At 41.3% G+C, this 13,480-nt stretch overlaps 1 protein-coding gene across 1 annotated transcript in view; it reads left to right on the forward strand.

Annotated features, from left to right (window-relative positions):
• tek (TEK tyrosine kinase, endothelial) overlaps window positions 1–13,480 on the forward strand; it is a 122,026-nt gene that overhangs the window by 14,709 nt on the left and 93,837 nt on the right. The window contains exons 2-3 of the mRNA XM_060839881.1: window positions 9,563–9,865; window positions 11,238–11,348. Of these exons, the coding sequence (XP_060695864.1) occupies window positions 9,563–9,865; window positions 11,238–11,348 (414 nt within the window). The remainder of the gene's footprint in view (window positions 1–9,562; window positions 9,866–11,237; window positions 11,349–13,480) is intronic.

The following is a 13,480-nucleotide window of genomic DNA, read 5'->3' on the forward strand; positions in this document are numbered from 1 at the left end:
GCGTTCTGAACTTGATGGGCTGAATAGCCTACTTCCACACTGTAGGAATTCTATGACTCTGAAATCCGTTAGGTAATTAAGGAGAAACTTCTTTATCAAAGAGTAATGAGAATATCAAACATGATCACATGTAGTTGTTGAGACAAATATCTTAGATAGATTTAAAAGCCAGATAAATAAATGCAAGGGTAAATGATGGTAAAGCTCATGTACATTATAAATAGCAGTGTAGACATTTAGGTGAAAGATTCTTTGTAATATATGATCCCACATTGTTATAACGGTAATGTCAGCATTTTTCGGTGCCTGATGCAAGGTTAGTGACAAAGTCAATCTCATTATAGTATCTCCACATTATGATCATTGTTGTTACAAATGGACTTTGTGATACTGTGACTGAAACCCACTGTAAATCTATGACAACTGTAAAAGGGCACTGTATTCTTTTGGACTGTGGCTTAAAAAGAATGTGAGAAGAAACCCAAGGAACCAAGGAAACTGTGAAAGATGTCAAATTAAAAAGAAATTACTAGAACTCATTGTAACTTGTACTTACACTGTTGCCTTATTTAAACATTGGGGGTGAATGCTATGGAGACTGTACTTTGGTTTTTCAATTGACCAGTTGTTATGAGCTCATGTTCTCAGGTTAGTAATAAGCAGCGCTTCACACGAGGCTCCAACAGCACTGATGATGTTCCCTAGCCAGGGAACGAGACGTTTGCAGCAAAAACTTCCAGCTCGGCGAGCAGAACCACAACAGTAATAACCATTTGATTGGTTACAACCTCTATGTAGACCCAAAGGCATGAACATCAGGCCCAAGAAGAGGAAACACCTCAACCTCTCTTTCCCTCTTCGGTGTGGGGAAGGGTGAAAACATCACACAGTAGCTGTTCCATCGTTTCCTTGGAAATTGTCCTGTCCACAAATTGTCTGTTGAAATGAAAAAGATGAAAAGAACATTTTCAGAGGTGAAAAGAACACCAGATGAAAAAGGCAGATTCTTGAATGTGAAAAAATAGAGCATTGGTGTGCAAACAACCTCAACTCCTCAGCAAAGAACTGAAATGGTGCAAAATAAAACCACTCGTCAACTCCTACGGTCCAGATTGATGCCATCAAACTGTTTCTCCCTGTTTTTCTTCCCTCGTCTTTCTACTCTTAATACCCTTCTTGTCTGTCTGTGTATGAGACTTTATAAAGAGTAGAGAGTTTTATTTGGAGTTATATATTAGCAATTTGGATTTCTTTCTTATTGTTGGTTACAATAAATAGTTATTCCCTTTTTAATGAGAAATCTGGTGTAATATTCTTTTGACATGAATTAGACAGATAGAATTGGATAAGGAAAGTGAGAACTGCAGATGCTAGAGATCTGAGTTGAGGCTATGGTGCTGCATCCGAGGAGCAGGAGAATCGACGTTTCGCTGAGAGATAGATGGGAGGGGGCTGGGCCTGGGACAAAGATAGCTGAGAATGTGATGGATAGATGAAGTTGGGGAGGAGGGTGGAGCAGGTAGATGGGAAGGATGATGGACAGGTCAGAGGGTAGTGCTGAGTTGGAAGGTTGAGACTGGGATAAGTTGGGGGGGAGGGGAAATGGGAAAACTGATGAAGTCCACATTAACCCCCAAGTGGTTGCAGTGTCCCAAAGCAGAAGATGAGGCATTCTTTCTCCAGGCATCAGGTGGTAGGGTTTGGCGATGGAGGAAGCCCTGGGCTTGCATCACCTTTTTGGAGTGGGAGGGGGAGTTTAAGTGTTCAGCCACAGGGCAGTGGGGTTGTTTGGTGCAGGTATCCCAGAGATGTTCTCTGAACTGATCTGCAAGTTGGCGTCCTGTCTCTCCAATGTAGAGGAGAGATGAATTGGATAATTTGGTTTAATCAAATTTTCACATTTGCGACAACTCAGCGAATAGTGAGGCTTGATTTTTAACATGTCATGAGACATAAAAATTCAGTCACAAATTTGAACTTCTAAGGTTATAAAATTTTCTTATTTGTTTCACAAAATGTTTTTCTATTTTGAGTGGATGTTTTACTCACAGTCTAAGTGTTAGTGTTAATAGCATTAATTATTAAATTTCTTGCAAAGACCATTAAGTCTTTGCAAGTATTAACTGTTTTTCTCTCTCCACAGATGCTGCCTAACCTGTTGAGTATTTCCAGCAATTTCTGATTATGTTATTGAAGGTTTGTGGTTGGCCCTGACAAATGTTTGTACTTGACATTGCCTATATCTATCACTACATCATTATCACCTTTTAATCTGAATCAGCTCCAAAAAGATCTTTACAAGTTGTGAAAAATTGACTGTTCCTAAGCAAATACAAGGCATTAAAATGAGAAAATGTGTTAAATCTTTTCAGCATTCTTTAAGAGTACATATTGTTATCAAACTCAATTCCTAGTCACATGGGCTGTGAAATGTACAAACCAAACAGGAAAAAAGTAAACAGATTCTGGACATAGCTGAAAAAGCTGAAAAATAGGAGCTATTTACTAGATGTCATATTTCCTATATGATGTCAGTCAATGCATTTCAACTGCACCACGTTGGTTGTAAAGCACTTTGAAAGATCTAACAGCCATGGAAAACACTATACGAATGCAATTACACTTCTCTGTAGAGGTGAGGTATAATTGTAGGATCAAACAATTGATGGGATGCTTTAAAGAGAATCATATTGCACACTGTTAATTTGACCCATTGTTTTTATTTCATCATTTTGAAAACATCCATTTAGTCCCATGCAATTACCTTTTCCTATACCAATTTAAACTTTGCTTTTTGATTTATTTAATCACTCACTTTTTAGTGATTGTTGTTTTTTCTGCTTGTAGCAGTGTACTGGACAGATTCTCTGTCCTTAAGAAATGTTTACATATTAAAATTGTATTACCAACCTCTCAATCATTATTTTGGTCATTAGCTTGCATATTTTCTCTCTCATTATCCTCCTGTTTATAATTAGAATTTGTTTGAGGAAGAATTAAAAAGGAATTTAAAGCTCCTCCCAATTTAAAGACAATGTTCTACCACAGTGTTTAAATCCTACTTCTGTTATTGAAAATGCTGGAAATATGTAACAAGTCACAAACCATTTGTGGTGAGAGAAACAGAGTTAATGTTTCAGGTTGTTGACCTGTCTTCAAAACTGGAAGATCTACAAGGTGTCCTGTAAATATTTAAATGCATTCAGTCATCAATCTGAAATATTAACTTTGTTTCTCTCTCTGATTTCAACAAAAGACATTTACATTCAAGAAATGCAGGTTTTGCTGATTGGTCCAGCATTTGTTACCCTTGAGAGGGTGATGGTGAACTGCTTTCTTGAATTGCTGTATTCCATGTGGTGCAGGAATACTGTTAGGGAGGAGTTTCCAAGAAATTGAACTAACTCCAGTGAAGGAATAATAATATATTTGCACAACTCAATGCTGAGAAGGAATTTGCAGATGTATCAGGTATCAAATGCACTTGTCCTTTTAGATGATAGTGGTGGTTGGTTTGGAAGACGCCATCCAAAAGTGAATTTCTGCAGTGCATGAGTAGATGATACACACTGCTACAACATTTCATTAATGCTGGAGGTAGTGGTGGATGTGGTGCCAATCAAGCAGGCATACCTTGTTGTAGATGGTGTCAAGATTTGAGTGTTATTGGAGCTGTACTCATCCAGGCAAGTAAAGAACATTGTAATATATTCTGACTTCAGCCTTGTAAATGGTGGGCAGATATTGGGGATACAGGAGATGAGTTACTCATTGCAGGTTTCCTAACCTCTGACCTACTCTTGTAACCACCATCTTTATGTGACTAGTCTGTTTTAGTTATTGGTCAATTGTAATCCACAGATACTGATGGTAGGGAATTCCGAGTTGGTAATGTTTTTGAATTTCAAGGGGCAATGTTTATATTCTGTCTTGTTAGAGATAGTCATTGACTGGAACTTCTGTGGCACAAATATTACTTGTTGTTTGTCAGCCCAAGCATGAATGGGTGGCACGTTGGCTAAGTGGTTAGCACTGCTGCCTCACAGCATCAGGGACCTGGGTTTGATTCCAGCCTTGGGCAACAGTCTGTGTGGAGTTTGCACATTTTCCCCATGTCTGCGTGGGTTTCCTCCCACGGTCCAAAAAGATGTGCAGGTCAGGTGAATTGATTATGCTAAATTACCTATTGTGTTAGGTGCATTAGTCAGGGGTAAACATGGGGAAATGGGTCTGGGTGGGTTGCTCTTCGGAGGGTTGGTGTGGACCTGTTGGGCCGAAGGGTCTGTTTCCACACTGTAAGGAATCTAATCTAATCACTGGACCCGAATATTGTCCTACTCGTGTTGCATTTGAACATGTACTGTTTCAATATTCAAGGAGTTGTGTATAGTGCTGGACAATGTGCAATCATCAGTGAACATCTGCCTTCTGACCTTATGGTACAGGGAAGCAGAGGAAGAGGTTTGGGCTTCGGAAATCCTGCAGAGATATCCTGGAGTAAAGATGATTTCCAGCACTTCTGAATATTTCAATCAGTGCTTGCTTCTGAGCTCCTGTAAAAACCATTTCAACAAGTTTCAATTTAATGATTTATCATCTTGAATAAAATGTTCACTTTACAACTTCTTCTATGAAAGACAAGAAGAGTTGCTGAGCTTAAGGAATTTCTTCTGGTTGGGGTAAAACAGACAGAAGAATACTGTCCTTTGAATTAACTGAACAGAGGCAAGGTCATTTCTGCAACACTCCAATAAACTGGGTAAAACGTATTTTGCTTTTTTTTAAATATAAGGTGAGACCTAAAAGAGCTTTGTCTTGTCAAGTATTCTCCAGATCAGTTATAACAAGCTGAGGTGAGATGAATCAGCCTGCCTCTTTTCAACTTCCTCAGTTAGCTTCAGTGGATGATCTCTTTAGTATACACCTGTACATCACTTCAATAAAAATGTGTTTAATTAGATCACTGGAAACAAATAAGAAACCAGTAACAAGGTTTCTTTGAGTGAAAGGAAGAGCAATTTTATCACCTGCTAACCCTAAGAAAAATAATAGATGTAACATCAAGCCCACACAAAAATCAGATACAAAATTTAAAATAGGATAGTGTACAGTACCAAAATTAAAATAAAAGAATATTCAGTTTAGGGTGACCTTAACATTTTAGGTTTTAATCTTGAGACTAGGGGATGTCTTGGATGAACAGCAGCTGTGAATGTAACAGATATCTTTGAGCTCCCAGTGATTGCATTTTCCTTTCCAGTTTATGCTATCTCTGTTTGCTTTGTTCTCTGTGAGGCTGAGAGAGAGAAACTTTTTCAGTTCCAATGGAAATCCATTTCTCACAGCTCTGCCAAAGCGATTGCCCAATTTGTATATTCTTGTGTTAAAATGACTTATCTTTAATCTGGATATATGTGGAAAACAATTAGAAAGTACAGCCCTGGGTGACTAGTTTCAGTCTCTAATAACATGTTAACTTCAGTTCAAATTGTTCCTGTTTATAAATTATTTCAGGCATCTTCGCTCAACTTTTAGTCAGGTGCAGTCATTTTTTAAATTCATGAAAATAACAGGTATTAAAATCTGATAATGGACATTGAAAATTAGTAGTCGGGGGTGGTACTGGAAAAGCACAGCAGGTCAGGCAGCATCCAAGGAGCAGTAGAATTGATGTTTCGGGCATAAGCTTGTGGGCTGGGGGCTGAGAGATAAATTGGAGGGGGTGGGGCTGGGGAAAAGGTAGCTGGGAATGCACTAGGCAGATGAAAGCAGGGGAGAAGGTGATAGGATGGAGAGGAGGATGGAGCAGATAGATGGGAAAGGTGATGGACAGGTCAGGAGGGTGGTGCTGAGTTGGAGGTTTGGGACTGTGATAAGGTGGGAGAGGGGGGTATGAGGAAACTGGTGAAATCCACATTAATCCCATGTGGTTGCAGGGTCCCAGGGTGGAAGATGAGTCTTTCTTCTGGTGGTTACGGTTTGGCGATGGAGGAGGCCAAGCACCTGCATGTTCTTGATGGAGTGAGAGGGCACATATATCCCAACAATTAAGGAAAGTCAAGGGGCAGAGTTGAGTATGGTAGACATTACAAAAGAGAAAGTGCTAGAAAAGCTTAAAGGTCTAAAAATTGATAAATCTCCTGGCCTGGATGGGCTACATCCTGGAGTTCTGAGGGAGGTGGCTGAAGAAATAGCGGCAGCATTGGTTGTAATCTTTCAAAATTCACTGAAGTCAGGGAAAGTCATAGATGATTGGAAAATTGCTGTTGTAACCTACTTGTTCAAGAAAGGATCAAGATAAAAGATGGAAAATTATAGGCCGATTAGCCTAAACTCAGTTGTAGGTAAAATTCTAGAATCCTTCTTTAAGGTTGAGATTCCTAAATTCTTGGAAGTGCAGGGTCGGATTAGAACAAGTCAGTATAGATTTAGCAAGGGGAGGTTGTGCCTGACAAACCTGTTAGAATCCATTGAAGAGGTAACAAGTATGTTAGACCAGGGAAACCCAGTGGATGTTATTTACTTATGTTTCCAAAAGGCCTTTGATAAGGTGCCTCACAGGAGGCTGCTGAGTAAGGTGAGGGCCCATGGCGTTCAGGTGAGTTACTGGGATGGATTGAGGATTGGCTGTCTGACAGAAGGCAGAAAGTTGGGATAAAAGGTTTTCTTTTGGAATGGCAGCTCGTGGCAAGTGGTGTCCCGCAGGGTTCAGTGTTGGGGCTGCAGCTGTTCACTTTATATATTAATGATCTGGATGAGGGGACTGGGGGCATTCTGGTGAAGTTTGCCTATGATTCAAAGTTAGGCAAACGGGCAGGTAGTTCTGAGGAGGTGGGGAAGCTGCAGAAAGATTTAGACAGTTTAGGAGAGTGGTCCAAGAATTGGCTGATGAAATTCAACGTTAGTAAATGTGAGGTCTTGCACTTTGGAAAAAAGAATACAGGCATGGACTATTTTATAAACGGTGAGAAAATTCATAAAGCCAAAGTACAAAGGGATCTGGGCAGAGATTGATAAATTCTTGATCTCGAAAGGAATTAAGGACTACGGGGAGAATGGGGGTAAGCGGCATTGAAATGCCCATCAACCATGATTGAATGGTGGAGTGGACTCGATGGGCCAAATGGCCTTACTTCCACTCCTATCTCTTATGGTCTTATGGAAGTTGAAATGTTCAGCCACAGGGTGGTGCAGTTGGTTGGTGCGGGTGTCCCAGAGATATTCTCTGAAACGATCTGCAAGTTGATGTCTTGTCTCCCTGATGTAGAAGAGACCATATTGGGTGCAACAAATACAGTAGATGACATTTGTGAAGGTACAGGTAAATTTCTGTCAGATGTGGAAGGATCCTTTGGGGCCTTGGACAGAGGTGAGAGGGGAGGTGTGGGTGCAGGTTTTGCACTTCCTGTGGTGGCAGGGTGAGGGCTGGTGAGGGGCATGTGAATCTGACTAAAGAGTCGCAGAGGGAATGGTCTCTCCGAAACACAGATAAGTGTGGGGAGGGAAATATATCCCTTATGGTGTGGTCTGTTTGTAGGTGGCAGAAATGACAGAGGATGATACAATATCCAAAAGTTGGTGAGGTGGAAGGTAAGGATCAGGGGGGTTCTGTCCTTGTTGCATTGGGAGGGGTGGGGTCCAAAGGTGGAGTTGCAGGAAGTGGAAATGATGCTCTGGAGGGCATTGTGACCACGTGGGAGGGGAAATTGCGGTCTTTGAAGAAGGAGGCCATCTGGGCTGTTCTATGATGGAATTGGTCATCTTGGGAACAGACATGGCAGAATTGGGAATAAAAAATAGAATTTCTACAGGAGGCAGGATGGGAGGAGGTGTAATCCAGGTAGCTGTTGGAGTCAGTGGGTTTGTAATAGATGTCAGTGGTTAATCATTCGCCAAAGATGGCGATGGAGAGGTCCAGGAAGTGGAGGGAGGTGTCCGAGATTGTTCAGGTGAATTTGAGCTTGGAGTGAAATGTGTTAGCGAAGTTGATGAACTGTTCAACCTCCTCATGGGAGCACAAGGTGATGCCGATACAATCATCAATGTAGCAGAGGAAAAGGTGAGAGAATGTGCTGGTGCAGTTGCGAAAGATAGACTACTCCATGGAACCGACAAAGAGGAAGGCATAGCTGGGGCTCATGCAGGTGCCCATGGTTACATCTTTGCTTTGGAGGAAGTGGGAGGATTGGAAGGAGAGGTTGTTAAGGGTGAGAACCAGTTCAGCCAGGCGGATGAGGGTATCGGTGGAAGGGTACTGGTTGGGATGGCACGAGAGGAAGAGACGGAGGACTTGGTGGCCTTTGTCGTGGTGGATAGATGTGTGCAGGGACTGGGGAATTCCTGAACTAAGGGGGACAAGATGGTGTCAAGGTATGCAGAGATAAATTCAGTTGGACAGGGGAAGGCTGAGAGAATGGGTCGACTGGGGAAGTCAGGTTTGTCAATCTTTGGTAGGATGTAGAATCGGGTAGTGCGGGGTTCTCGGACGATGAGATTGAAGGCTGTGGGTAGGAGATCCCCAGAGGTGATGAGGTTGTGGATGGTCTGGGAGATGATGGTTTGGTGATGGGAGATGAGGTCCTGGTCTAATGGAACAGGAGGAGGAGGTGTCTAGGAGTTGGTGCCTGAATTCAGCGGTGTAGAGGTCAGTCCCCTTGTCTGCTGATTTAATGGTAATGTTGGGGTTGGAACGAAGGGAGTAGAGGGCTGCGCATTACGAGGTGGGGAGGTTGGAGTGGTGAGAGGGGTGGACAGATTGAGGCGGTCTATGTCACAGTACTAGTTTGAAATGAAGAGGTCATGGGTGGATAACAGGCCAGCACGGGGTGTCCAGGTGGATGGGCACATTGGAGGTGAGAGAAGAGGTCCTCGGCAGATGGATGGGAGTCTTGATTGGAAAAGTGGGCTCGGAGATGGATATTTTACGAATTGACAAATGACATTACGTTATGAAAGCCTTACTTTGAATACTCATTTAAAAAATGTATGTGCATAAAATAGTACTCAAGCTATCACTAATTTAATGTTGAGTAAATTGTCTATCATCAAAACTTGCATAATTAAAGTATCACCAAGAAATTTCTGTACAGTTTAGTGGGTCAGCTGTGGCAGTGATTAGTACTTTCACCTCTTGAGTAAGCAGGTTGTGAGTTCAACTTTGAATCCAGTGGCTTGGGCTCACAATCCAACAATGACTCTCCCAGAGCAGAACTGGTGGAATACCACATTGCTGGAGGTGCTGTTGATCAGAAGAGGGCCCTGTCTGCCCTTTCATGTGAACCTCAGGAATACCTCAGCACTATAAAGGGTAAGGAACTTCTCCCATCCGATCTGGTCAGTATTGCCCTTAAACTAATATCATTGAAGTAGATTATCTGGCCATTGTTCCTTTGTTGTTCTGAGAGTTTGCAGTGCAAAGGCTAGCTGCCTCATTCCCTACATAAGAATGTTAACTACACAATAGTAAGTATTTCATTAACTTTGAGACAGCCTGTCTAAGTCTGCCTTGCTTCTATCTTCCTGTTCAATTGCATCTAATCGATATGTTTGTATTTGACCCCAGGTTTAATCGAGGCATTGCTGGACTTGACATTAATAAACTCAAGACCTCTAATCTCCAAGTCAGAAACCTCATTGGTGTGTGTAAGTGAAGGCAAATCTGATCCAGATGAGGTTTCCATAACTCGGAATATTGATCCCTTTCTTGATCAATGGGGAAGCCCTGCAGCACAGAACAAGACTAAAAGCTACCCTTCAAAGGTTGTGTGGAGCAATGAGAAAAATGATAGCGTTGGAATATTCTTTTGTGAGGGGCGACTTAAAAAAGAAGCCACACGAATAACAACAGTTAAGATGTCACAACAAGGTAAAACACTCTCAGATTCTGGAGGCAACCATCGATTCAGATACTGGGATTGGTTTTGGCTAAATGTGCAATCAAAGGATTTCACTCAATCTAATGGTATTAATCTGTACCTTAAGGCAAGTTATTTCCTTCCTTCCATCCATCCTTCCTTCCTTCCTTAATTTTTTATTTCCTTCTGTCCTTCCTTTTTTCCATCTTTCCTTCATTCCTTTCTTCCTTTCTTTCTTCCTTCCTTCCTTCCTTCCATCCTTTTTCCCGTCTGTCCTTCTATCCTTACTTTCTTCCTTTTGTTTTCCTTCCTTCCTTCCTTCTGTATGGAATGCCTGGTGCTGACAGTCTTCATTTGGTATCTATACAGTTTTGGGTAATTGAAGCCAGTGGAAATCTCTCTTTACTGGTGTTTTGTTTTCAGGGATCACAAGGCAACAATCAAACTGGCCAAGAAACTCAAAACACTGGTGAAGTGCTCAAAGAACTCTCAGCATTCCCCCAGGCATATGTCCCTGACAGTAACCAATAAGTTCCAATTCACTTGGACCTGTAAACCAGCAGAGTTAAATGCAGTGTTGTAACATCTAGTCCAAGCACAATCTCAGCTTATACGCACCGTTCAACAAACACAGCTAGAAACATCAATGAGGGATTTCAAGTCATTTTTAATTCAACTCTTTCAGGCACAGAGCAGTCCCCTTCTGTGGCATTGTTCTCAGTGCAAGGAGGACTAAGGGGAGATTTATAAAGGTGTTCAAAATGATGAAAGATTTTGATAGTGTAAATAAGGAAAACATTTTCCACTAGTTTAAAAAAAAGTCATTTATCTAGCAGGTTGTTGGGATCTGAAATGCACTGCTTGAGAGGGTGATGGAATCAACTTCAACTTTAAAAAGGGAACTGAAATCAAACTTTAAACAAGTACTTTTCAGGACAATTGGAAAAGAATGTGACTATTGGATGGCTCTTTCAAAGCACTGGCACAGGTATAATGGGCTGAAAATTCTCTTCTTGTGTATGGGTTCTATGATTCACTGGTAATAGTAAGCAGCATTACAAGTTAAGTACGAAAGAAACCAAGTTCTTCAACAGACTAGCTGATAAAGAACCAACTCTATCCTAATGCATGCAGTGAACAACTTCCCTCAGCAGTGAATGAGCTTCTGCAGTGCTGGGCCCAAATTGTTAATTTGTCATACCACTTCTGACTCAGGGTTGACTTCAGGGGATTGATCAGTGAAAGCACTGCTGACAGCCAACTCTCCTTAGAGTGATCCTGAAAGAAATTGATTTGTTTCAAGCCATGAATTATTGTCTGTATGTCACCCTGTGCAAGGATAAAAGGATGACCTGACCTAGTGAAATTTGTTATATTTTGCAGCACATTTCCTCCCAGAGGTTTTCTCCCTTACTGCAAATAAAGGTGAAAATGTAACCATTCGATTCAAGCGACAGCTTCAGACAGATGCTGATGTTATGATCTACAAAGATGGTAATAAAACTATTGCCTTTGGAATCCATCAAAAAAAAACTAACCAAATTAACTTTATAAACTATTTGTAGGAACTTAACCAACTTACTGTGGAATATAAAGAAACTGTATGATTTTCAATCACTTATTGAGTCATAGAACCATACAGCATGGAAACAAAGCCTTCAGTCCAGGTTTTCCATGCCAACTATACCTTCCAGTCTGACTGAGGCCCATTTGTCAGCATTTGGTCCGTATCCCCTTAAACCCTTCCTTACTATTCATATACCCATCCAAATGCCTTTTAAATGTTGTATTTGTACTCACTTTCACCACTTCCTCTGACAGCTCATTCCATACACGCACCATCCTCTGCATGAAAACGTTACCCCTCCTCAGGTCCATTTTAAATATTTCTCCTCTCACATTCAACCTATGTCCTCTAGTTTTGTACTCCCCACCCCAGGGAATAGACCTTGTCTATTTACCCTATCCATATCCCTCATGATTTTATAAACCTCCATAAGGTCACCCTTCAGTCTCCGACACTCATGGGAAAAGAACCCCGGCCTATTCGGCCTCTCCCTACAACTGAAACCCTCCAGTCCTGCAATGTCCTTGTAATTTTTTTCTGCATCCTCTCAAGTTTAACAACATCCTTCCTATAGAAGGACAACCAGAATTATGAACAGTATTCCAAAAGCAGCCTCACGAATGTCCTGCACAGCCACAATCTAACATCCCAAATCCTATACTCAGTATTATTACAGTTGAAGGCAGATGTGCCAAGTGCTTCTTCACCACCTTGTCTATCTGCAACTCCACTTTCAAGCCACTATGCACTAGCACCGCTAGGTCTCTGTTTGGCAATGCTCCTTAATCCTTTAAACAATTATCTATTAAAAAAATTGCATTTTGCACTTCTCCAAATCTGGACTCTTGAACTGCACAATTGTCAACTACATCTTCAGCTAAACGGACCCTTAACTTTGGAATACCTGGACCAGGTTCTGAGAGGTTGTAATCTCTGGATTATTTTTGGTGGGAGTCAGTGAGTCAGTATAGGGACCACAACTATTCATGTTATATATTAATGATTTGCATGAAGGAATTGATAGCATTGTCACAAACTAAATTTACAGATGACACAAAGATAGATTGAAGGACATGTAATGTGGAGGAGGCAGTGAGGCTGCATAGTGAACAAGCAAGGAGAGCGGGCAAAGAAGTGGAACATGGAATACAATGTTAGAAAGTGTGAGTTAATATACTTTGGTAGAAAGAATAGAGGCATTAATCTTTATTTTTAATGGGGCAAGGCTTCAGAAATCTAAAGCACAAAGAGTTCTAGTTCAGGATTCTCTTAAGATGGAAGTTAGGAAGGCAAATGCAATGTTAGCATTAATTTTGAGAGGGTTGAAATACAAGAGCAGAGAGGTACTGCTGAGGCTTTACAAGACTCTAGTCAGACCACATTTGAATATTGTGAGCTGTTTTGGGCTCTGTATCTCAGGAAGGATATGCTAACATTGCAGGGGGTCCAGAGGATCCCAGGGATGAAGGGCTTGTCAAATGAAGAATGGCTGAGGACTCTGGGTCAGTACTCAATGGAGTTTAGAAGGATGAATAGGGATCTGATTGAAAATTACGGAATACTGAAAGGATTGGTTAGAGTGGATGAGGAGAAGATGTTTCAAGTTGTAAAAGAGATTAGGTCCCAGGAGCGCAGCCTCCAAATGAAGGGACAAACCTTTTAGAAATGAGATGAGGAGGAATTACTTCACCCAAAGAGTGGTGAATCTGCGAAAATCATTGCCGCAGGATGCTGAGGAAGCCAAGAAATTGAGTGTATTTAAGACAGTGATAGATAAGGTTAATTAAAAAGATGATCAGGGTTACAGGGAGAAGGCAGGAGAATGGGGTTGAGAAACATATCAGCCATGATCAAATGGTGGAGCAGACTTGATACGCTAAATGGACTAATTCTGGTCCTGTATTTTATGATGCCATGTGCTGGTGAGTATAGGAACAGATAGATAGAGCAGCAGAATGTGTGCTGTAGATTTGGTGTTAGTGCAAAGACTTTAGATTTCTGGATCACTGGGTATTTCTGGGGATGTTGGGACCTGACCAAATTCAACCAGTTGCATCCA

This window comes from Hemiscyllium ocellatum, chromosome 2, assembly GCF_020745735.1.
Source record: "Hemiscyllium ocellatum isolate sHemOce1 chromosome 2, sHemOce1.pat.X.cur, whole genome shotgun sequence".
Lineage (NCBI taxonomy): Eukaryota > Metazoa > Chordata > Chondrichthyes > Orectolobiformes > Hemiscylliidae > Hemiscyllium > Hemiscyllium ocellatum.